The 25,023-nt window shown below is 38.5% G+C and overlaps 3 protein-coding genes across 4 annotated transcripts; all 3 read left to right on the top strand.

Moving 5' to 3' along the window:
* Positions 1-2,548: 2,548 nt before the first annotated feature.
* On the top strand, positions 2,549-5,379 carry LOC126597633 (protein PSK SIMULATOR 3-like). Its single transcript, XM_050264439.1, has 2 exons — positions 2,549-4,846; positions 4,957-5,379. The coding sequence occupies exon 1, from the start codon at positions 2,864-2,866 to the stop codon at positions 4,661-4,663; it is 1,800 nt and encodes a 599-aa protein (XP_050120396.1). The 5' UTR covers positions 2,549-2,863; the 3' UTR covers positions 4,664-4,846; positions 4,957-5,379.
* A 3,070-nt stretch (positions 5,380-8,449) lies between these two features.
* On the top strand, positions 8,450-13,935 carry LOC126597669 (bet1-like SNARE 1-1). The gene is made up of 6 exons (XM_050264482.1): positions 8,450-8,624; positions 9,299-9,446; positions 12,385-12,441; positions 12,544-12,603; positions 12,724-12,809; positions 13,645-13,935. Exons 1-6 carry the CDS (start codon positions 8,611-8,613, stop codon positions 13,670-13,672), a joined length of 393 nt encoding a protein of 130 aa, XP_050120439.1. The 5' UTR covers positions 8,450-8,610; the 3' UTR covers positions 13,673-13,935.
* Positions 13,936-21,905: 7,970 nt separating this feature from the next.
* Positions 21,906-23,794, top strand: LOC126595665 (AT-hook motif nuclear-localized protein 20-like). Of its 2 annotated transcripts, XM_050261963.1 has the most exons (2): positions 21,907-23,289; positions 23,323-23,794. In XM_050261963.1, the coding sequence occupies exons 1-2, from the start codon at positions 22,659-22,661 to the stop codon at positions 23,538-23,540; spliced, it is 849 nt and encodes a 282-aa protein (XP_050117920.1). In that variant the 5' UTR covers positions 21,907-22,658; the 3' UTR covers positions 23,541-23,794. The 2 variants fall into 2 exon arrangements, with proteins under 2 accessions (XP_050117919.1, XP_050117920.1); XM_050261962.1 differs by having other exon boundaries at positions 21,906-23,794.
* The last annotated feature ends 1,229 nt before the right edge of the window (positions 23,795-25,023 follow it).

The raw sequence follows: 25,023 nt of genomic DNA, 5'->3' as shown, positions 1-25,023 counted from the left end.
ACCTTTCTCTCACGTTTGTGGTAGTAACCCGATTTGAGAATTTGGTAACTTCTGCTTTCTACACTACTGCTTCAGAGGCGAGTTAAAAACATGGAAGGACGAGAAAAGTATTCTCTAGTCAAAATTCAATTGGATTTATAAAATTCAGAATTATACTCATTCATAGACGTAATCATGGTGTGCTTCATGCAATGTTTTTCATGATTAGACAGTCCATAGGAACGAGCCAAAGAGCCATGGAATCCTCGTTCGGGAGGTATTTCCATTTGTAATGCTTTGAGCATAAGTCTTCGAATGAAGATCATGGCGAAGGCTTATTCAGCTCTTCCATGCCATTGTTGGCTTCAATGGTTTCTCATCTTCTTGATAATCAAGTGGAGATTCACGTCTTGTACCCCACATAAAGTGGTTTCTATTAGAAACGTCCAAATCAGGAAAATCAAACTTGTGACGGTTCAACAATCCACTAAATTTGGAGGGAACAAGGTTTTAATTGGTGCTATGGGAATGAATCATCCATAAGCATCAAAGTTAGAACATTTGAGTTCTAAGACATGGTTTTCATGAAAAATGTCGAGTTTTCATCGGTGTATTGTTTTATGAAAACTTTGGGTTTCAAATGCACTAAATTTGAAACTACATGTTCAATTTAGTTTATGAACGTTTAGTTCATAAAAGAGAGGTTCCTGAAAGAACACAGAATGCAATATATAACTAAGTGTAGTGGATTTGGGTTGCTTCAGGAACTCAAGTGTGAGTGCTTCGGGACTACGAAAGTATGTCAATGGTTAAAAAAAAAAAAAAATTTATTGAATCGTTAATGTCCAAAAGTGATCTTCAGGTCAATAATTTTGGATTCATTATCAGATTAATGGGTTGCAGGTCACTTTTAATTAATTCAATAGATCGGGACCATTTGGGGTCGATTGTAGAAGCAATAATAATAATAACATTCGGATTAAAATGATTTAAAATGCTAAATAATAGCATAGGGTTGAAAATATAGCCCCAAAGCAAAATTGGGCTAGGGTTGGTTGCAAGGGGTGGGCCACGGCTGAGATAAACAGCCTATCAAAGCAGAAAAAAAAAACTCGGCTCCTATTGGGCTTGGGAAAGGGTGTTGTGCAGGCCAGCTTATAAAGTAAGCTTCATGCTTGCAGTGGTAAGCGGGCCAGTCGTGTGAGGAGCCCAGCGATGTGCTGGCTTCTGGGGACACCTAACTTAGCTTTCGGGCTAACGAGCTGAAAGCACGGGCTGGAATGAGGAAGGGGCCCAGCAAGGTTTGTATGTTGTAGGCCCAACAAGTTTAAACCCAGGCCGGAGGCCTGGTTCATACATGCAGGTAGCCCTCATAGTTCTAGCGCCCAAGCCCTGAGCTACGGGCTCGGCTTGGCATTAGGTCGGCGCGGCTACGGGCCCAATTTTAACCGTAATTTTTTCCCAAAAATAAAAATTATTTTCGAAATATCCTAGGGTTTGAGAAACCCTAATTGCTTATATTTTCTTTCGATTCTTTGACTCACATATTCCACATAGCGATTTAATTGCGTAATGCGTGAAACAAATATATATATTGACAAATATATGAAACATATACAATATATATATATATATATATATATAAATATATATCGGAAGGAAAATATAAACATAGGGGGTTCATGCATCATGGGGAGTGTTTCATGCTTCAAGGTCGTTTCAAATATCTTACTTTATTTTAAGCGTACCTGATTGGCAGAAAACAACAAGAGCCTTTGAATGTGTAGAAGATCATTCTCCAAAAGCCGGACTTGCATCTCCAATGTGTTGTATCACGTTCAACATAGAAAAATTAAATTGAATCAATACCATATAGATCAATTCAAAATAATAAATTAATCATAAAAAGAATGATTAAAACGTAATACTCCCCTGATTGAAAATTAAACTCTCTTTAGCGCAACATCAAGAACGTACTGATAACGTGTTGTAGGCATAATTTATTGAACAATTATGGAGGCCTTAGAGAGAGGGGTGCGGCAATAGGTAGAGAGAATGAGAGAGATGTGTAATTGTGGGTGTGTTCTATTCCACCCCATTGTGCCTTTATTTATAGTAGTAGGAATGATTAATTCTTTTTCTTTAGGATTACAACATTTAATAGGTAATCTACTCCTAATAGGAATATAAGATACATTCCCATATATACTAAGATTTACACAATCACATTCCTAATCTAATAGGACTGCAACAAAATCTTATATTTAAGCATACAAAACAGGAATATGATCCTAGATATCAACGGTTAGAAATTATTTTGAATTTTTTATTTAAAATTGAACACAAACAGTATCTAGCGAAAGCTGATCATAAGATATACGATAAACGGCTAAGAATTGATCTCTAAGATCCTCTTATTTAAAATTCTTGTAATTTAAGTACCTACTAGGCTTCATTTTACTCATCAAAATGAAGAGAGGTAAAAGAGAGGGTTTTTTTTAAATATCAAATAAATTTTCCAGAAAAACAAAAGATGCAAACAAATTCAAAACCCAGATAACTGCAGAAAGTCAGAGTCAGAGCCACTTTGAAAAGTTTTGAAAAGTTTCCACCACTTTAAATTCATCCACTGATTGGTGATTCCCCCACACCTTTCTTTTCCCTCCAATCAATTGCGCCTTCCCACTCTCTCCCCACGCCCAGAATCCTCCAACCCCTCTCTGCTTTCCTTCCTCTGTTCTTGCTTTCGCCGGCAAAATCTCACCTTCCATTCACCGCCATAGCTGGCCAGCTCTAAAGGGTACCGAGATTTCACGCATGAAATCGGGTTTCCGCCGGCGTTTTGGCCTGACCCAGTTACTTTGAGCTCCGGATCTTCGCAGCAATGGTTGCAGAGCCTTGGATTTTGAAGATGGGTAACCAGGTAAGCTCCAATCTCAAGCACGCTCTTCCTTTTCAACCTTCGAAGAAATCATCAGTCTCCAAATCTCAACCCGCCGCTGGCGCCAAAACCCGGAAGCAGACCGTTGGCATTCTCTCCTTCGAGGTCGCCAATGTCATGTCCAAGACCGTCCATCTCCACAAGTCCCTCACGGACTCCGAGATCTCGAAGCTCAAAAACGAGATCTTGAAGTCCGAGGGAGTGCTCAACCTGGTCTCCGCTGACGGGGCCTATCTTCTCGAGCTCGCCATGGCGGAGAAGCTGGAGGAGCTGAACCGGGTCGCCGCCGTCGTGGGGAGGCTCGGGAAGCGGTGCGTCGAGCCGGCTCTGCAGGGGTTCGAGCATGTCTATGCTGACCTCGTTAATGGGGTCATTGATGTGAAGGAGTTGGGGTTTTTGGTAAAAGACATGGAGGGTATGGTGAGAAAAATGGAGAGGTATGTGAATGCTACTTCCAATTTGTACAGCGAAATGGAGGTTTTGAATGAGTTGGAGCAGGCCACCAAGAAATTTCAGCACAATCAGCACGAGGAGAGCAAAAGGGCTTTTGAGCAGAAGCTCGTTTGGCAAAAGCAGGATGTCAGGCATCTCAAGGATGTCTCTCTTTGGAACCAAACGTATGATAAAGTTGTGGAATTGCTCGCCAGGACGGTCTGTACTATTTTCGCCACAATTCAGGCTGTTTTCGGAGACTCTGTTTTGAGCAAGGACCGTGTTGGGTTGATTGGTGGAGCTTCACCGCCTACGGTGTCCGGTCAGATTGATGTGAGGAGGGTTTCTCAGGTGGCTTCTGAGCCGTTAAAGAGGGTTGCTAGTAGGAAAGAAGGGTTGCATTCGGGTCCGGTTGAGAAGGCTGTGGTGCTGAAAAAGGGGTCATCTTTTAAGCCTCAGTTTGATTCGAGGAGAGGTGAATTTGGGGCGTTTCGAGCGGAGGATTTGAACCCTCCGTGCGGAGCAAGCCCCGGGAGGATTTTCATGGACTGCCTTAGAATGAGCGGTACAGTTGATGATGATGATTATGGTGGTGCTGGTAATTATGATGACAGGAGTAGCCAAATTTCGGGTTGCAGTGTTGCAAATGGCGGTTTAAGGAGAGAGTATCCGAACCATTCGGGTTGTTTTAATCGAGCACAAACGGGTGTTCACCTTCAATCCAAGTGTGGCGGAACGAATGGTGGTGCACGGTTTGGTCCCAAGAGTAAGTTAATGGTTTATGCCCCTCCTTCTACTGTGGGAGGCTCTGCTCTAGCTTTACATTACGCAAATGTTATAATTGTTATAGAGAAGTTGCTTCGATATCCTTATCTAGTCGGCGAGGAAGCGAGGGACGATTTGTATCATATGTTACCAACGAGTGTAAGGATGGGTCTGAGGACTAATCTCAAGTCCTATGCCAAGAATATGGCCATATATGATGCGCCTCTTGCGCATGATTGGAAGGAGACTCTTGACGGGATTTTGAGGTGGCTCGCCCCATTGGCGCACAACATGATGAGATGGCAGAGCGAGCGTAATTTTGAGCAAACGCAGATTGTTACGCGCACAAATGTTCTTCTGCTACAGACATTGTATTTTGCTGATCGAGACAAGACAGAGGCAGCTATTTGTAAGCTGCTTGTTGGGTTGAATTATATATGCCGCTACGAGCATCAGCAAAATGCATTACTGGATTGTGCAAGTAGTTTTGATTTTGAAGACTGCATGGAGTGGCAAATGCAATGCGGGGCTTCATTTGTTGATTGATTGACTCCGTCATTGGATTTGAAATCGCCAAGGCGGTGGCTGTGATAAGAAGTTGTTCTTAATTCCGATCACTTGGATAAACATGTAGATGATAGTTCAACAGGATGTGAATATATCAACGTTTCGCAATTCACACTGAATACTTTGTCCGCTCAAGATTTGATTGTTGTAGTTTGTTGCAAGGTATGTGAAGCTTTGACTTGTGAAGTACATAATTCTAAGAAAAGTGTCTTTTGTTGTAGAATTGTACATATGTTGGTGTAAAGTTAATACTTCTTCTTTGATTATGCTAGATTATGTGCTATGTGCCGAAAAATGAAAGAGAACAAATAGAGTTTTCGATGCACGAGTGCAGTTTCCTATGAATCCAAATGTTGCATTTGCAGTCTGCAGACCTCTGTGAGTGTATGCGTGTGGGCGGGGTAACGAGTACTTCTTTGGGAAAACCTGCCGTGACTGAAGGTGCCTCGTTGCACTCAAAAGAAAGCATCAACGTGCCCTCGGGTCTGAAGCCGTCCTAAGTCTAAAGGTTGAATCTTCTTTTGCACACTAGCTAAACATTTTATGGACATGACGAGCATTGATCTGCCAGGATGTGTTCACCACCCCCAGCCAATTCGTCTGTGTTGTTCTTTTTCTTTTATTTTTTACGACATTACTTTCATAGAATGTATATCGGAATTACTCTGATTCTTAAATTCCCCGCTTCTAGCAAACCACGGGTATTGAAATTCTTCCAGTTACTAACTTCCTCAGTGCTCCCTACCACATAACATTCCTTCCTCGATCCATGACTTCATTCGTTCCGGGTAGACATAATTTTTTTTTGGGGGGACAGAGGACAATCAAATTCATTGAATGAGAAATGCCCATTACAAGTACAACAAACTAGCCCAATAAAGTGGCGATAGCCAAAGCCCATCAGCAAAAAAAGCAGACAAAACAAAAAACCCAGAGCCAGAACCAGCAAAGGCCGATCGCCACTGATGCCATCACCTCGACTGCGACCACAAAGGTAATTGCTCGAAGAAAACCAACTTCGCGCTGAATTCAACGAAGGAATTGCACCACAAAGCAACCAACAAGAAGGAAAAATCCCCAACCAAAATTTGCCACCAAAACCGCCATACCGGAGATGAGCCAACATATATGAACCACCAAAACAAGCCCCTAGAAGTAGAACCAAAACCAAAACAAAAGGGAAGGGGATGAGGCTAAGGAGGCATCTAAAACACGCTCGCTTTGAGCAAAACCGCAGCACGCTTGGCCCCGAGTTTTTGACCCGAGTTTTTGACATGTCGGTTGGGTACATAGATGTGAATTAAGGGCCGAGATCTACTGACCAAACCAGGTGCGTCGCTCTTGGCTTTGAACAGAGGTGGAAGATATGAATGTTAGGGGTTGTGGGGCGAGGGTTGAAGGCTGGGGATTGGGTTCGTCAAGACAAAGAAGACGGTAATAAACATCAAAATATGGTGAAGAACATCGAAAAATGGTGAAGGATGCCAGGAAAACTCACAAGCATAAATAAAGAAAAGGAAAAGAGAATAGGGGAAAGGGGTTGCCGGCCGACCCCAACCCAAGGAAGGAGTCGGCGGCATTGAGGAAGTTTGTGATTTACTCTGTGTGAGAGAGAAAAGGGAGGGAGCGGCTAAGGTTTTTTGAAAGGGTATTTTCGTTCCGGGTAGACATGAATGTGTAATTCTGAGCATGCTCTCTCAACTTTAATTCTCTCAACTTTAATTCAATTAGAGTAATGATTCATAAACTAAAAATTTATTACTATTAGTCCCTTAACTCATCAAAACGTGGATCTATGGTCCCTTAACTAAAAATTCATTACCAATGGTCCCTCAACTTTAATCCAATTAGAGAAATGATCCCTCAACTTTAACCCAATTGGAGAAAATGGTCCTTCAAATTTATCCAAATTGTAGCTATAGTCCTTTCAACATAACTTATTTTGATAAAATTCTGATGAAGTCGACAAAAAAGACCATAGCTACATGTTTTGATGAGTTGAGGAACCAATGCTAATAGAGTTTTAGTCGAGAAATTATTACTTTAATTTGATTAAAATTAAAGGATCATTGCTACAATTTACTCTTCAAATATTGAACAGGTTAGTACTTTAGATTTTACTTGTTGTATTTGACATACTGAAACTGGCAGTTTATTGACCTGGATTCTTCTGTGTTTGATGCCCTGTGATACCATCCATATCATGCATTAATCCTTTACTGAGAATGCTAAATTTTCTGCAACACTTTTACTTTCATCTCTTTCATATTCTCTTTTTTGGAATGGTAAATGGGGTAAAATTAGGCATAATTTAGATGGATTATTTCAATTAATAAACAGAAAAGATCTGAAATTGTGAAGGATTGTGTGAGGCTCTAATAATAATAAATATGTATTTACCGCTATATGGTCCAAGTAGGTTGTTGCTTGCAGGCATTAAACTGGTGGTAGGAGGTGGAAGAGGGCATTGACTCTGCTTTTGAAACAGCCTTATTAATATTAATGGGATTTGACTATTTACATCATGTTATACTTGACACTGTCAGCGAAAATGAGACTAAATTTAAGAATAAAATTTGCAAATTAAATAATGTATCATCAATAGGAATGAACACGTTTATCAACGTTTAAGTAATAATTCAATCATCAACTTTCATGTTTTTTAGGTACTGTTTGGTACGTAGGACGGGACGGAACGGAGTGAGACGAGGCGTTCCGTCCCACGTTTGGTGCGCCTAAAACGGGTGGAACGCGTTGTTCCACATGACGAATTTGGATGAATTTTCGTTCTGCCTCACCCCCTTAAACGACTCGTTCCACATCCGTAGAACACAAAATTATAACCTCTCCGTCTCATTCTTCTTCCTCCTTGTTTCCATCCGAGGGCATCTTTGCTCCCTCTCCATTTCGTCCCGTCTCATTCTGTTCCGTCCTGTCCCACCTGCATACCAAACGATACCTTAATTTTCAAATCTTTGTCTACAAATTTAATTTTTCTAGTATTACCCTAATTAAAAACTATCGAAAAAAGTAGAAATGTAATAAATGTAGCGCTCTTTTTATAACTATTTCGTTATTATATCCAACAAGGGTAATGGAAAATTTAATTTTTTTTTATTTTTTATACTAACTCATTTTAATTTTTTTGTCAACTTATACTAACACATCTAAATTATGGGTGAGACATTCAAACTTATTACAGAGGAGGAGATAGCACATTGCTATGATCAACATACTAAGTTATGGATTGTTAGACAAATAGACAATATATTTCTCATTTTGCATCATAAGATATTGAAATTGTATCGATTTATGCTTTTGGTTGAATTGGTTGTGTTATCCATCGTTAATTTGATAACATGGTGAGTGTGAAATCTTTATATAAACTAACGTATAAGCAACATTTGCCTCACGTTGACTAAAAAACTCATCAATTGCATGAATAATTAGATGTTCAAGAGACAAAAAATATAATTCGTACAATTTTAAAACCTCATAGAGCAATGTCAAAAAGAAAAAAAAAAAAGGAACTCGTCGCTCACTTTAAAAACAACTTTAAATATGAAGGGAGCAAAATACAGTTAGTTCAAATCTCATTGCTCAATTTAAAACACAGGTAGTTCAAATTTTAACCTGTGTGGGTAACCAAAAAAAAAAAAGAAAAAAAAAAGATTATCGGTTATCCTAAAAGTTTCTGGACCAAGGCCTGTTGGCGGCAAGCCCAATTTAAGGCACCACGTGGAATTGCCAATAACTGCCTTTGCGTTCCGTTCAAATCAATTCCTCACATTTCCTCTTCATTTTCCTTTCCTTTCCCACATTTTCTCAGCAGCCAAACGCAGGAGGATCAACCATTTCGAACTTTCACCCTCGCACTCTCCAAACTCCGTCGCAAAACGACGTCGAGTCTGCCAACACCGCTGCCAATGAGCTACAGAAGGTTCGTCCTCTCTGATCCGAACGTATATTATATATCAGGATCTCGAATTTTAACAGCTTCAGCATTTATTTTCTCTGGGAACGCAAGCTAATTTTATTATTAATTTTGAAATTTATTGGTTAGATCTTGTAATTAGCACTAAGTAGGAGGTCAATTTTAGATTATCTGAGGCCTTAATCTTGGTTTGCTTTAAAAATGCAGGTTAATTTATTTTGCGTGTTTTTCCTCTTGTAATCAAATTTATCCGATGAGAGGAGAGGGGATGAGATTAAATGGTGATTGGATTTAGTGTTGGTTTAATTAATTTACAAGTTGAGGATAGAAGTATTGCTAATAGTCGGGATTAGTCGGGATTAGTCGGAAGGAAATCTGTGAAAAAGGGGACAAGGTGTTGGTTTGGTACTTGCTTTAAGCATTCCTAGTCCAGAAATACTACAAACGTCATGCTTTTTCTGTTGTTTCGTACTACTATTATGCGTTTATTAACTTTATTTAACGCGTTAGTTTTGTTTAATTACAAGCCCTTGCCACAAACCGGTGCTAGGACAATCTTAAACTTCCTTTGCACTGTCACGTTTGAGTATTGTTCAAGGTAGTGGTGTCAACCCCTAATATGTTCTTGTGGTCCCCAGGTACATTTGTCTAATACTTAACTATGTTTGCTCTTTTTGTAGGGAGCACCGTTCCTCCAAAGCATCCCTTTTGGATGGCCTTGAGGAAGGTGGTCTTAGGGCCTCCTCCTCATACTCCCACGACATTAATGAGCATGACAATGACAAGTCCGTGCAAAGTTTACAAGACCGAGTTGTTTTTCTCAAGAGAGTGAGTGCAATAAACATCTCTTTACTGGCTAACTTTGTTGCTTTGAATCTTTGTTTCATAAATATCTTAACATGCCTTATATTCTATGAGACGTGAAAATATTTTGGGTGAGAGTAATTGAGCATAGACTGAGGCACTAGACACCCCACTCATACAAGACTATGGAGGCAACTTATCTCTTATGAAGACCCATGGATTGATACAGAGGCATGCAAAAGGATGAGTTAATAGTACATTCAAGAAGAGATCACTTGGTTTATGCTTTTGGCATATGATATAGTGCTAACAGATGAAATGTAGGAGGGAGTGTGGAAGCTTAAACTTTGGTGGAAAGTGTGTTGGAATCTAAAGGTCTTCGCCTTAGTAGGTCAAAGACAGAGTATATAAATGCAAGTTTTATGGGAATTGGTTTCAAATGAGATAGGGGTGAGGATCGAAGATTCGGAAGTACCGAAGAGTGAATGCTTTTGTTATCTTGAGTCTATCTTGCAAAAGAACGGAGAATTGAATGAAGATCTCAACCATAGAATACAAGCGTATGAGTGGCTGCAATTGAAGATAAGATGAGAGAGAATCGGTTAAAGTGGTTTGAACATGTGAATTGAAGATCTGCAGATGCTCCAATTAGAACATACGATTATGAGATAGATACTTGGGGCAAAAGGGGTAGTGGAAGACCTAGGAAGCCTTTGAAAGAGACTTTAAGAAAAGACGTGGAGTAATTAAAGATAATGGAAGACTTGACGCATAACCGAGCGCACTGGCGTTCTAGGATTCATACAACCGACCCCACTTAGTAGGACAAGGCTTTGTTGTTGTTGTAGACATGAACATATCTTTATGTAACATTGTATAAGTTCATATGAGCCCTGCTGTTTTAGAAAGTGGGTATATATTCTGTTGCCATAATGTGTCGACTGCTTAGGACTTGAAAAATTGTAGGGTATCTATTCAAGGGTGCTAATAGAACATACAGAATTACAGACTTTCCTATGAATGGTAATAACTAAAATTCATCAAAACAGCATGCTTGGTGCATAAGCATGAAAGGGGTCACCGAAATCTGGCCCATATTCAGATGCCTTTGCTGTCTGGTTTTTTGTTGACGGAACTCAGGTCAATCGTTATGCCACCCTGTGAACCAACTCTAATTTTTTTGGTCTATGCTGTTATTAGTTACCATAATGTTTTTGAATGCCAGCAGGTTTTAGTACGCTCAATTGTTAACATCATTGGATAAATTTCTAAGATGCGTATATACTATCCTCGAATAATTGTACAGGAATAATCCAGGGTGAGTGCCAAATTGCCTTGAAAATCCCCAGAACATGTGCAGTGTGTTCGATTTCAGTACGAATAGACACAGCTTGCCTGTTCACCATGCATAAGTCTACATGCACCTGATCACACGCGTGCCGACTCCTTTATCTATTTATACATTCAAAATGTCATCGATTGTCATTGATGTCAATTGATATATTTTAATGCATGCTTAGATTTAAATGAATGAGTGGCGAAAGAGCACTTGGGTGTCTATCTACAAGAATAAGGGCGATGTACAAAATTGCATGAACTATAGGGGTATTAAGTTAATGGGTCATACAATGAAGCTCTGGAGAGAGTAATTGAGCATAGACTGAGGTAAGAGACACGGGTCTCGAACAACTAATTTGGGTCTATGCCAGGGCGCTCAACTATGGAGGCTATCTATCTCTTACGAAGATAGATAGAAAGATATAGAGATATGAAAAAGGATTTGCACATGGTCTTTATAGATTTGGAAATTCTTTGGAGGATTTTAGAGAAGAAAGGAGTATGAGTAGTATAAATCCAAGCTATAAAGGATATGTATGATGGAGCAAGGACTGCAGTAAGAACTCACGAAGGACAAACCGAAAGCTTGCTCATAATTGTAGGGTTACATCAAGGCTCATCTTTAAGTCCTTACCTTTTTGCATTGGTAATGGATGAGTTAACGGGATATATTCAAGATGGTATTCCTTGGTGTATGTTTTTCGCAACTGATATAATGTTGATAGATGAAGCTCACGAAGGAGCAAATGCAAAGCTTAACCTTTGGAGAGAAGTGTTGGAATCTAAAGGTTTTCGCCTAAGTTGATCAAGGACAGAGTATATGGAGTACAAGTTTAGTGCAAATGGAGGTTCAAATGAGTTATAGGTGAGGATTGGAGATCAGGAAGTACCTAAGAGCGACCGCTTTCGCTATGTAGGATCTATATTGCGAAAGAACAGAGAGTTGGATGGAGACCTCAACCATAAAATACAAGCTGGGTGGATGAAGTAGAAGAGTGCATCCGGCGTGTTGTGTGACCGTCGTATGCCACTGAAGCTCAAGGTAATATTTTATAGGATGACAATAAGGCCAGCAATGCTTTATAGCACGAAATGTTGGGCGGTGAAGCATCAACACGTACATAAAATGGGTGTAGCGGAGATGAGAATGCTTCGCTGGATGTGTGGGCACACGAGAAAAGATAAGATTAGGAATAAGGATATCTGATGTAAAGTAGGAGTAGCTGAAATCGGTTATGGTGGTTTAGACATGTGAAACGAAGGCCTAATGATGCTCCGGTTAGAAGATGCGATTATGGGACAGAGGTTCAGAGCCGAAGGGGCAGAGGAAGACTTAGGAAGACTTTGGAAGAGACTCTAAGAAAAGACACTTGGATCTAACGAAAGACGTGGCACAAATTCGAGCGCAATGACGTTTTAGAATTCATACAGCTGACCCCACTTAGTGAGAAAAGGCTTTATTGTTGTTGTTATGCTTAGATTTAGACAGGTCTGATGCTAGATACTGTTCTTCTTACTGAAAGTGAAGTTGAAGTTGTAGTTGATAGTAGACTAATGCAATGGTATGGAGTTGGCAGGGTTTGATCAATCTTTAATCTTACAAAATGAAATGTTCGATTTGCAGTTAACAGGTGATATTCATGAAGAGGTGGAGAGCCATAATCGTTTGCTTGACCGTATGGTATGCTTCTAAGGTTATTAAACATACTCTACTTGTTAGACGTTTCTTTTTCTCTAGTATTGTTTGTATGTTTGAACTTGTTTGATTATACTGTAAAACCAGGGCAATAGCATGGATGTGTCAAGGGGTATATTGTCTGGAACAATGGATCGATTTAAGATGGTACCTAAACTAGATCTCCTACACTAGTTTTTGCCTTCATCCCTCTCTTTTTTCATTTATATATATATATATATATATTTATGGGCAATGGTCTGAGAGATGAAGTTGTTTGCTATGTAGGTATTCGAGAAAAAATCAAGCCGGAGAACGTGTGTACTTGTGGCATATTTTGTGGCTTTCTTCTTAATCATATACATTCTATTTAGGTAAAAAAAACATTATTCATATGCTCTCTTACTGCAATATTGATGTTTTTATTGAATGGGGAAGGATATCTTGGCCTCAAAAAATTGTGAATTGCATTCAACTATTCTGATAGAGATAGCTTTTGACTGATGAACGAGTTGTCAGAGGCGAGAATCAGAAGTATCAAGGCGGGTGGATGTAGGATGGTGAGGGTGTGAGATGCAGATGTTAAGATGGATGTGTTATTATAAGCTAGGATCGAAATTGGAATAAGATGCGTGTTTTTATTAGTTAATGAATGTGGATTTAGGAATGAGGATAATAATTCAAAGTGAGGGGGCGGCAGTAATCGAAGAGGACAAGAGGAAAAGGTGGGATAATGTGCAATGAAGATCTAAGGTCATGCCAAAATTAGAAAAGAGAGACAAAAGGAATAGTAGATCCAAGATAATGGGTAACAAAGAAAGATCATAGACCGTATAGGAACCCAGTTGCTGAGAAAGAGGACTCGTGGAATCATTCCAAAGAAAACGAAACTGTATGGGGCATGGAGTTGTATGGATTGTTAAAATGTCTTTGATATTGCAAGCCGCAACCGTCAATTCCAGAAAGTTCCTCGATACTATATAAGACCACGCAGGAAGTTTTGGCTTTTATGTAAGAATTCTTAGAACTGATTCCCCTACTTTTAATCGTTGATGAGGCTTTGTTATTTTGGTAGTTCATTACTACTCTCCCCATATCATTCATGCGTGGCTTGATGATTAAGTTGATCAATGAAGGGTCGCATATGTTTGGAATCATGATTACTTAATCAAATTGTGCGGTTGATGTTGGTTTGCTGCTTGTTTGCAGGATTCGCAAATACTTCATGCAGAGCTGAACCAGAATCATACATGCTTTTTATCTCAAATTTTTGATCAAGCGAAGAATGTGGTGCAAATGTATCTCTCTCAAACAGCCGAGCATCTGAAAATACGATCTGAGAGCGATCATCAGCAGGAACATTTATCATTTCTCTATAGAGTATTATGCCTGAAAGGATTGCTCAGCCGCTGGAGCTGAGCTGCTTGTTAAATTGTACAGTAACACATAAGCGACATTTGCTTCTCGCTTTACATTTATAAAGCCTTACCCTTGCCTATACTGTTGCACGGTTTTCTTGATCTCACCGCCCTATGTTGTTACCGGAAAGTTAAATGCAGCTCATCGTTCGGTTTGTTGGTTAGGGCGGGGTGATTTATGAGGTAGTCGATGTTAATGTATGGATGTCAATTAGAAATTGATTTACAGAAAAGCAAGTTCTTCGTCGTCGTAAGCGTTGTAGGTGCAAGTGCAACTGACTGTAGGCTGTAAAACTTGGCATCAGGGCATGTAAACCATTTTTGGATTTGGGTTGTTTTGCTTGGAAAATTGTGGTAGTATAGTCAAGTTAGTGTTGTGCCTGTGAAGTGTTATGCTTGTCTCAAAACAACTCCCAAGACCTTGACGGCCGGCCTATAAATTTTATCCCGAGACCTTGACCGCTCAACCACTGAGCTATTGAGGAACAACATGAGATTAAATCTCAGAGAGTTCAATTCCGATTCTCAACCCATTATCAATATGTTAACCTCAAAACTTCTTTGCAGTGACTCCGCTCCATGCCTCATGAGGGGATGCAACATGACTTTCTATACTTATCATTCAGGAGTATTTTCGCACTTGCTCATGATCATGGTTTAAATAGATTGATGTTGGATAATTTAGGTTTGACAATAAATCTAGCTTGAATAGCAATCTTTATTTTATGGTATGTATTACTAAGTGGTTTTAAAAATCTACGGTTAGGTCTTGCATATAGGTTTTTCATGATTTTTTGCAACGGTTAGATCTCGCAATGGTTAGCTCAGTGGTTGTAAGTACTATTGTAGCCGGAGCATTTAAAAAGATTGTTGTTGTTGGATAATGTAGGCTATGACAATGGAACAGTTAGATCATGCAATGGTTAGCTTAGTGTTTGTAAGTACTATTGTAGCTGGACCATTTAAAAAGATTGTTGTTGTTGGATAATGTAGGCTATGACAATAATCTAGTTTACTAATTATAATTATAAAACGTTAATTTAGTCGAATAAATCAACATATCACTTCATTTAGATTTTTTTTTGCCAGAGAATTGAGAATAATCCAAGTGCGGGATTTCATAGTCCCCAGGAATTTGCAGTAGGAAACGGATAACAAAAATTTAATATGAGAGAATAGAAAAGACCTAGTACTTCAAAGGCATGTGAGAGGTATTAGCAAAACCTTTTTTGGATGGTGTTATTTGCAACTTTCTCTTATATGCCTTTTATAATGATCGTGGTAGACTTTTCTAATCTATCATATCTAATTATTTTGTCATCATCAATTCTTTGATGCTTGAGCTTAATTCGTTGAAACTTGAAAATTTCTCGCCCAAACATAACCTTAGATTGTCAATAACAACTCTTAAAATTAACCATTTAGATGTAACCATGAGCGTTGCATTGCAATTTGCAGCTCAACTTGCAAGTCCCCGTTTTTGTTGAAAATTTATCGTCCAAACAAATATTAGAATGTCAATAACAACTCTTAAAAGTAACCATTTAGATGAAGCCGTTAGAATTGCATTGCAATTTGCAAGTTTCTTTCAGTAACCCAAGACTTTGTCAATTTAGCTTTAATCCTTTATTTTAATGGCCAAGTGGCCGGTAGTAGTTTGCAGACAAAAAAACAAATCATCTGATTAAGTATTCCAATAAAGAGATTAGGTTTTATTAGGGCCATAGGGGGATTAGGTGCATGACCCAAATTGAGGAGCTAATAAGGTGGGGATGCCCTTCTTTTGGGCCCCACTGACAATGGGGCGCATCCATAAAAACTTAATTAAGTTTTTTTAACAAATTGTATTATCTACATTAAAAGGAGGGGTGACTTAGCCTCATAATAGGCCAACAATAATGTAGTTCAAAACCTCTCGTTTACAAGTACTTACAAGTGAAGAGGAATACTACCAGATTGTAGTACCAAATGACACTTAATTAAATTTTACACAATGAAATCTGCCGACATTCTACGTCAATTTGATCAAGCTAGTCAGAGATATAATTAGGAGATTCAACCTAGTAAACTCTATCTTTGGTAATGTGAAATGAAGAACAGTTATGGTAAATTAAGGCAACAAATTAATTGAGTCACTAATCAAACAAATATGCTAACCAAGTCACTAATACAAACAAAGGTTGTTAATCAAAGTTCTTGCCAAGTTTGCTTTTGAATTTGGAAGAGTTCAAATAGCAGCTGCGGACTTTTTCAACCCTTGTCTTAATACAACTTTGTCCTACATGATATAGTTAGACAGTTGTAATTTCTTTTTAAATTAAAAAATGCAGCAGCAGATTAAATGTAAACATCTATGCCTGGGGAACGTGTCTTTCTCATCAAATTATTGAGTTCGAATTCTTTTTTTGCAGATTATTATAGTAATGTACACTAGTGATCTGTCAACAAGAACACTGGAAAACAAAGTCGTATTTCGAAAATAAGATGTAATATGTATCGAGCTGGATTTATACTGGTGGATGTAGAAACCAACCCTTAACTTAGTTGTTTAAGATGTAAGCAACATAGTGGTCCATCAATTAACCATTCAAATGAGCCATGTGTCTTCTGTTTCACCAAGATCAATGAACATCTATCCCATCCATAATTTCTTTAACTCGGGTGGTAACACCGTCGATGCATGTCACACTTATATATCAATTAGAAAATTAACCTAAAACAATAGCTACCACAAAGGAAAGAAAAAAAAAAGAACTTATGTACATCGGAAGTAATAGTGTACTCTTTTGTTCATGTAGAACTCGGTTACATATTAGTTTGCTAATGATGCGAAAGAAACAAAGTAGTTTCAGTGCTGAAGGAACAACAGGATCCGACCTTTATGTGAAGGAAAACTTACATACATCGACAATATACCCTTTTGTTCCATTTAGGACTCATCATTACATATACGAGGTCGCTAATGATGAGTTGAAAAACAAAACAGTATGAGTGCCAAAAGAGAACAGCCAAGTTTTTCTCCTTGTGGTAGTGAGATATGGTGCCAAATAAGCTTTGGGAAAGTATACCTTGGATGCTCCACCATGTATATTTCATTTGTTCTTTTTTTGTTGGATATCATTGTCGTCAACTCTACATTACAAATGTGTTGGGGGTGTCTATATATATATGTTGCATGAAATAATAAGAGGTCATATATTAAATTTTTTTACCTTTTTATCAACACTACAATAGATTAGCAATTTCCCTAATTTGGATTGCAACAAAATCTAACTTTGCATGTCGGATCCCACTTTCTTTGATAAACATAAATGGCTAATCTAACGCTAATGAATGATTTCTTCTATTGTTTAAATTAAACACATTCAAAGAATAAATTGTATCATATTTTGATAGTATAAAAAAAGGGAACTGTTATTAGTATTCCAAAAATCTCATTCTACACTCCTCACAAATGTATTTTTCTTTTTAATATAAAAAGTTTGGAATGCCAAATGAAATTTTTGAAATGCTAATAATAATTTCCTAAAAAAATATTATAATAGTAGAGGTGGAGTGGTTAGGCTAGGATTGGATGGGATGGGTTTACTTTGGTGGATAAAATTTCTTCTTCAACTCACTGCATTTCGAATTCAAAATCTCATATCTTCTTAATTTATCTTAGAGTAGTAAATCACTTGTAGTAATATGTGTGTGTGGGGTTGCGTGGATGGGTGGGTGGGGGGCGTGCGTTGGGGGTGGGTAGCCACAATCCTTTTTAACTTTGAATACTTTGATTGCAAGTTGAAACAATAAGATTCAGCTCTAAATCTCTATCGCCAGATTACAAGCTGAATTAATTAGCAGTTATTGAAACATGCACTCTAAGACAGGCCAATTCCTGAATTTGCTCTTTTCAGCCTATCTCTGTCCTATCTTTGTCTGTCTCCTTCTCCCTCTTTGCTCCAAGTATAAACAAATTTGAATTTTTACCAGTCCTTGTTTAGTTTTTCTGGCCAATGGACTTAATTATTTCATAATAAATCCAATGGTTCTATTTTTTAATTTTAACTACAACTTGCATGGATGCATATCAGATGTTTCCAAATTTGCTGCCAATAATTCTGTAATCAGTGGTCTTACTCATGACTCAATTCTTAATTTTGTTATTTTTTGAAATCCATTACTAATTCATTCTTAACTAAATTTCATGATTGCTAGCAGCTTTGTCATTGCACAAGTATATACTAATTCCCATAGTGCCAGAGTACCATATTAGTCGAATGTCTATAACACAAGTACTATTTCTGATGGTCCTAAATTATTTACGTTTCTTTGCATTTCAACAATTTCAATGATGTTAGTTAAATAGACAATGTTGTATACACTCTCGACATTTAGGTGGTGGAGGGGTTTTCATATGGCACCGTCATATCGTTCTCATGTCCCCAAGTTCTTGTTCCTTATGCTTCCTATTTGTCTCGTACCCCAACCAATTTGTTCGATTGATGCTTCTCCCATTTCGGACCAACAATTAAATCTAAAGTTGTTCTGATCAAACATAAAAGAACACACTATACATTATGGTAGGAGAAATCCAGTCTTAACTATGAGGAAGTCAATACGTCCGTTCTCTAGGTCTAGGGGCTATAAGGTACCGTTTGGTACGCAGACGGGACGGGACGGGACGGGACGGAACAGGATGAAACGGATGATGTAAATATTGAAAAAGATAAGGAGAAATTTTGTCATAAAATGTTATAAATTTGTGTTCCACGGATGTGGAACGGGTCGTTCCAGGGGGAAGAGGTGGAACAAAAAATCAGCCAAATTTCGTCTCATGGGACAACCCGTTCCACAGTTTTTAGGCGCACCAAACGTGGGACCAAACGGCTCGTCCCGTCCCGTCCCGTCCCGTCCCGTCCTACGTACCAAACGGTACCTAAATTACCCTAACTTAACTGCTGAAGTCCAATGCACCTTGAGTCAGGCTTGACCTACTTATCAAGATCGTAAGGTTTTATTTCTCAAGTCTTTTATATTGTAAATTGTTGCTACACTTGTTTGATGTTCATTTATGACTTGTATCAAGTCATACAACCCCAACATTAAGCCCTCATTATCTCATCATCGATCTTTAGACCTATTCCAACCCTTGAAGTAAAACTCAAATTTTAGGTTCTAAACCCACCCCAACTTGCTCAAAACCTTGGGCCAAATATGAGTTTTACCCAAAACTCATGTGGGGCAAATTCCAGCCAGAATTTAACACAGGGTTAGTGAGTTGGCCCACTTGTTCGCGTGGAAAACAGAAGCCCAACCGTGCAAGTCTCACGTGACCCACGCATAAACATGCCAGGTTGCCAAATACTTCGACAGCCCAGGGACCCCGCCCATGTGGGCTCGTTGGCCACTTGTCGACCATAATAATGATCCTGTCGGCTCTCTGCTTTAATCTAATGGTGCTGGCCAACACTGACCGTTGGTTGATCCAACGGTCCATATTCAAATGTACTTAATATTTGGTTTTATATTTATAAATTCATTGAATCTAATGGCTGAGATCTAATATATATGATCAAATCTAACGGTTTAAAAAGATCCAACGGTCCAAAATTCAATCTAATGGCTAAAATAATTTAAAAAAAATTATATAAATCAAAATTCACCCAAAAACTCTATAAAATACCTATGTATTTGTTCAAACACCCACACAAAATTCAATTTTCTCCTACAATTCTTCCAATTTTTCTTTCTACCATCTTCCAAATTCATTTTCTTCCCATTTCCAAAATTTTCAAGATGCCAAAAGATCATATTAGAGGTCATAATTGGTCAAATGAGGAAGAAGTTGCTTTGTGCTTGGCATGGGTTTGTACTAGTGAAGATGGTGCCGTTGGCATGAATCAAAATAAAAAAATTTTGTGGGCTAAAATTGTTGATAAGTTCATTTCCAACTCCAACACCAACCGAAGGGAAGTTGGTATTATTTACGATCGGTGGAAGGTTATCAACAAATCGTGCACTTTATGGAAGGGAAACTTGGAGAGAGTCATGAATGACATGTCTAGTGGAAGGAGCACCGTATAAGTGGTGAGTGTCTTCGTTCATAGTTTATTTTTCATGTACACAATCTTGTTTTGCAACTAATTGTATTTATGTATACCTTGCATAAGGTGACAAAGCAATGACGATTTACAATACAAGAACACGCCCAAAAACCAAACTTTTAAGTTGCATCATGCTTGAGACGTCCTCAAGGATTGTCCGAGGTGGGAAACCGATGCGGACCAACAATGGGAAAAATTATTTACTAATGAAGCCTCAAACGCAAAGGTTAGCAATCAAGGTAACAATTCGGTGACCCCAACTTCTTTTACAAGGCCCCTAGGAAGAGATAAGCAAAAGGAAGCAAAGAGAAAAAGGAAAGATGCAAGATCTGATTGTTGCAACGATTTCTTCTGGATTTGAAAAATTGTTTGAACACCGAGAGGCTCGGGAGGAAGAAACGGTTCGTATGTGCTTGGCATTTGAGAAGCAATTAGAATTGGAGCTAGAAATGTTCTATTTTGATATAATGAAGGAGGACCTCAACAAATACACTCCAAATAGGAAGAAATTCTTCCGTGATAAAAGAGAATTATGCGAAAGAATGTTGCAAGGAGTATATTTCAAGATGATGATCCATCTCATGCCTATATCTCAAGTCCACCATCTAATACCTTATCCGAAGTCAAGGCGCAAGTCAAGCAAATTATGATGATGAATGAACCCTAAACCCTTATTATGATTAATTTTTTTATGTTGTTTATTAATTATCTTTTGTATTAATTTTTATGTTGTTTATTAATTATCGTTTGTATTATGTTGTTTATTAATTATCGTTTGTATTAATTTTTATAATGTTTATTAGTTATCGTTTGTATTAATTTTATGTAGTTATTAATCAAGATTTATTAATTATGGTTTATATGTGTTTCATGTGTTAAACATTTCTATCATGTGTTTTATATTCTATCATGTGTTTTATATTCTTTTATGTGTTTTATATTCTTTTGTAGTGTCCATGAGTTTCATAATGTCGATTTAGTGATGTTACTTTAAAAATGTTAGTTTAAGTTTATTCTTTAGTAATCTCAAGTACAAAATTTAACACATTAAGATTGGAGCAAAAAAATTATTTATGAGTTAAAAATTTTAAGTTTAACCTAAAAGTTAGACATGACCTTATCTGACATTTTACATCAATGACTTGTACGGTACAAAATTTTGTTTTCAGAAAAGTAGCACAGTTGGAGTCAAATAATTAGTTTTTTCTTTAATTTAGGTCAAAGAGAGACAAATAACGAATGTATGGATTTTGGAGATTATCCCTACTTAAAAAATAATCATATGAATACTGTCCTTTTTCTGTTTGTGTGTCAACAAAAGAAAACATGGGTTACAACCTATTATAGGAAAGAAGACTGTACATTAAAACAGCAAAAAAAAGGAGGCCATGGAGAAAGAAGTAGTAGTAGCCAGAGCAACACCATCCATTAACCCATCCATCCATCCATCCATCCATCCATCCGCAGGTCGTTTCACTCTCAGTCCTCTCCAGCTTTTCTTGGTACTGTGATGCACACGGATGCACACTCGCAGACAAAACACACAAAGGGATCCTCTCGGATCATATTATTGAAATTTGATCTAACTGCTAAAAATATGAAATTTTTTTTAAAAGTTATAATAACATTAACCGTTTAATTAAATTTCAAAAATTCGAATTTATTAGTTGGTAAGATTTGATGGAAGCGATCCAGAGATGATCCCCTTCTCTGATTGAGATGTCTGTTGGGCCCCAGACAACGGTGTGAACGACACCTCCCCACGCGCACGCGACCCCACGAAACCCTAACCCTTCCAAGACCCCCCCTCCTTCCCTTCCTTCTCAAAAAAAAAAAAAAAAAGCACACATCACTAGCCAGCCACTAATCTAATCTTCTTCTTTTTATATACACAGAGAAAGAGAGATTAGCCAGCCACTAATCTAATCTTCTTCTTTTTATATACACAGAGAAAGAGAGATTAAAGAGAGATTAAAGAGAGATCAAAAGAGATCGAGACAAGAAAAAAGGGTATAACCTCCTCCCTCAGCTCCCCCAAATCATAACAGAGCCTTGCTTATTAAACACCAACCCCATAAAACACTTTGTAATTTTGAATTAGTTGTGTCTACTTATGTATATTTTTATATAAATATACTATCTTATTTTCGTTTCAGTCTTTTCCTTCTGTGTGCTAGTATTAGTATTAGTATTACTGTGCTTTCTTAATTTTAATTTATATTCTCCCTTTCTTCTTTGTGCTTAATTGTTTGTATCAATCAAGTTTAAGGGTTTTTGCATCTGTTCCTTATTCTCTCCACTAATATCATCTCACCACTTCTCCATCGTCTGTTCATCTTATTTGGTTACATCTTCATCACCTGTGTAACTCAATCTCTAATGGGTTCCTCCCATCACCAATTAATTCAATCTAATTCTCTCCCTTCTCCCCAGGTTCTCTGATCAACTTCTACTACTCTCTCTTACAAGGTTAAACAAGCTTCCTTTGCTTTCTTTTTTTCCTTTTTTCTTCTTGATGAGCTGTATGTATACATATATAGATTTGACTTGGTGATCTCAAACTGTGAAACGAGTTAAATAGGGCAAATTGAGGAGCTTGTCTTTATAGTCTTATTTAGGTTTAGTTTCCTCCTCCTTGTCATACTTTCCCCGAATTTGACCATCAATTGCCACTCTGGCGAACCCCTGGTGGAGTGGTAACTTGGGGCTACCGGGCATGGACCCGGTAGTCACCAATTCGCCAACTCTGAGCAAGCAGCGGGAGCTCGAAATTTCCATAAACGAAACCAACAGCGGTAGAAGCAGTGGCAGAGACGATGATGACGACAGAGACCACGATGAGCCCAAAGAAGGCGCAGTCGAGATTGGATCCCGCAGGCCAAGAGGTCGCCCTCCAGGATCCAAAAACAAGCCCAAACCCCCCATCTTCGTCACCCGGGACAGCCCCAACTCCCTCCGTAGTCACGTCATGGAGGTTGCCGGCGGCGCTGACGTGGCGGAGAGCGTGGCGCAGTTCGCCAGGAGGCGGCAGAGAGGCGTGTGTGTTCTCAGCGGGAGTGGCTCGGTCGCCAACGTAACCCTCAGACAACCTGCGGCTCCAGGAGCTGTGGTGGCGCTTCACGGGAGGTTTGAAATTTTGTCTCTGAGTGGGGCGTTCCTTCCCGGTCCTGCCCCTCCCGGGTCTACTGGGCTGACGGTTTATTTAGCCGGTGGGCAGGGGCAGGTGGTTGGAGGAAGTGTGGTGGGGTCACTAGTGGCGGCAGGCCCAGTGATGGTGGTGGCAGCAACATTTGCAAATGCTACTTATGAGAGGCTGCCTCTTGAGGAGGATGAGGAGGGTGGAGGAAGTGGAGGAGGAGGAGGAGGAGGAGGAGGAGGAGGGCATAATAATGGAGGTTCCCCAACTGGTGGTGGGAGCAGTGGAGCCCAATTGGGGGGTGGGGGGCATCATCAGCAGCAGCAACTTCCTGATCCTTCATCTGGACTTCCCAATATTTACAGTCATCATCTGCCTCCAAATCTGATCCCCAATGGTGGCCATGGACATCTTGGGCATGAGGCTTATGCTAATTGGGCGCATTCAAGACCACCTTTCTAATAAAAGTGAGATGAAACTGAAGAGGTGGGGGATTTTCATTTTGTTGTATTGAAATATAAATTTTAGAAACAAGATAGAAAGTGAGAGATGTGAATTAAGATCTAAAAAGAAGGAGATAAACTTTGGGGGTGTGTTTTTGTGGATGTTACAATATAAAAGCTAGCTTAGTTTTAGTTTCTTTGAGTTTAATTTGCTGCCTTTTGATGATGTTCAGTTTGCAAGGAAAAGAATAATAATTCATGTCTAGTTTCCAATTGGGTTTCTGACCTTTAATTCAGTTATGCAACTAATCAATTGTTCATGAACTGGTGTATTATTATTATTATTATTATTATTTAATTTCTTATTTGTGTAATTTTGCTTGGCGGAGGATTTCGGTTCGATCTAATTTTTTATTATATGTGCCAGTAATTCATGGTTTGTCACCTGATATGATGGATTGGACTTGGAAGATAGTAAATACTTGGAGAGGGAGCATCGGCTTTCACAAGTTTTATGATGTGATTTTTTCTATGCAGCTAATTAATCCACTTCGTATCTGTACTCTTCTTAAAATTTACACCTCAAATTTGCTCCAACATGCAGGAATCGAATTAGCAGCAACAGTTTGTGACCTAACATTTTATTCCTTTTTTATATATATGTTTTTAGGGTTAGGGTTAAAAGTTAAAACGGGTTAGTTATATAACTACAGAACTGAATTCACAAATATAGTTGCCATTCTGCAGAGAAAGTGTGGGTTTGGGCGAAGAAAAACAGGGTGTGGCCTTCTCTTTTGAAATAAAATAACAATTAAAAACTTTTCCGTTTCGCCAAGAAGAATTCAATGATCGTCCACGTCTATTTTTGACTTTATCATCAGCTGTTTGTTATAGCAATTGAATCCATATATCACACATTTTTTTTTCTCAGTATAATGTAACGTGTGGGCAGGGTTTTCTTTGATTTAAAAAATATTTCCAATTATATATTTAACTCTTTCCGTGTAATCTCAGAGGAATTATATAAGGAAGTTGAAATTAAAATGTGTACCAAGTTCGACTTTTTTTTCCTGTACGTTCTAGTTGAATTTTTAGGGGTGTGCCCATTTTCCACTCAATCTAAATTTTTAGCTTAATTAGTCAATTACCACTTAGACTTTTATTTTGGTGCTAAATTAGCACATCTGTTTGTTTGTTTGTTTGTTTTTAATTTTTTTATTTTTAAAACAAACGATATTAGTTATACTAAGGGAGTGAGAAAGTGGGTTAAGCCTCATAATGAGCTAGCAATAATGTATTCAAATTTGCCTTTGGCGAGAACATTGTTCTAAAAATCTCCATTGAGCATCGCCTAGGCGCTAGGCGGTTGACCACCACCCCGATTAATGCTTAGGTGTTTGAAAATTAAGAAAGAGCGTGTACACATGTTGAGGCACCTACCTAAGCACCCACATAGCCCACCCAAACCTACCTAGGCACTTGCCTAGGTCGCAACTCATTTA

The sequence above is a fragment of the Malus sylvestris genome, chromosome 13 (genome assembly GCF_916048215.2).
Source record: "Malus sylvestris chromosome 13, drMalSylv7.2, whole genome shotgun sequence".
Lineage (NCBI taxonomy): Eukaryota > Viridiplantae > Streptophyta > Magnoliopsida > Rosales > Rosaceae > Malus > Malus sylvestris.
Note: the sequence above shows the minus strand (reverse complement) of the source record. Positions and strands in the feature narration are given on the sequence as shown.

Coding starts and splice junctions, on each gene's coding strand:
- LOC126597669 (XM_050264482.1), top strand. Junction 9,447..12,384: donor GAGTTGTTTTTCTCAAGAGA/GTGAGTGCAATA, acceptor TTCGATTTGCAG/TTAACAGGTGATATTCATGA. Junction 12,442..12,543: donor ATCGTTTGCTTGACCGTATG/GTATGCTTCTAA, acceptor CTGTAAAACCAG/GGCAATAGCATGGATGTGTC.
- LOC126595665 (XM_050261962.1), top strand. CDS start 22,659: ATGGACCCGGTAGTCACCAATTCGCCAACTCTGAGCAAGCAGCGGGAG.
- LOC126597633 (XM_050264439.1), top strand. CDS start 2,864: ATGGTTGCAGAGCCTTGGATTTTGAAGATGGGTAACCAGGTAAGCTCC.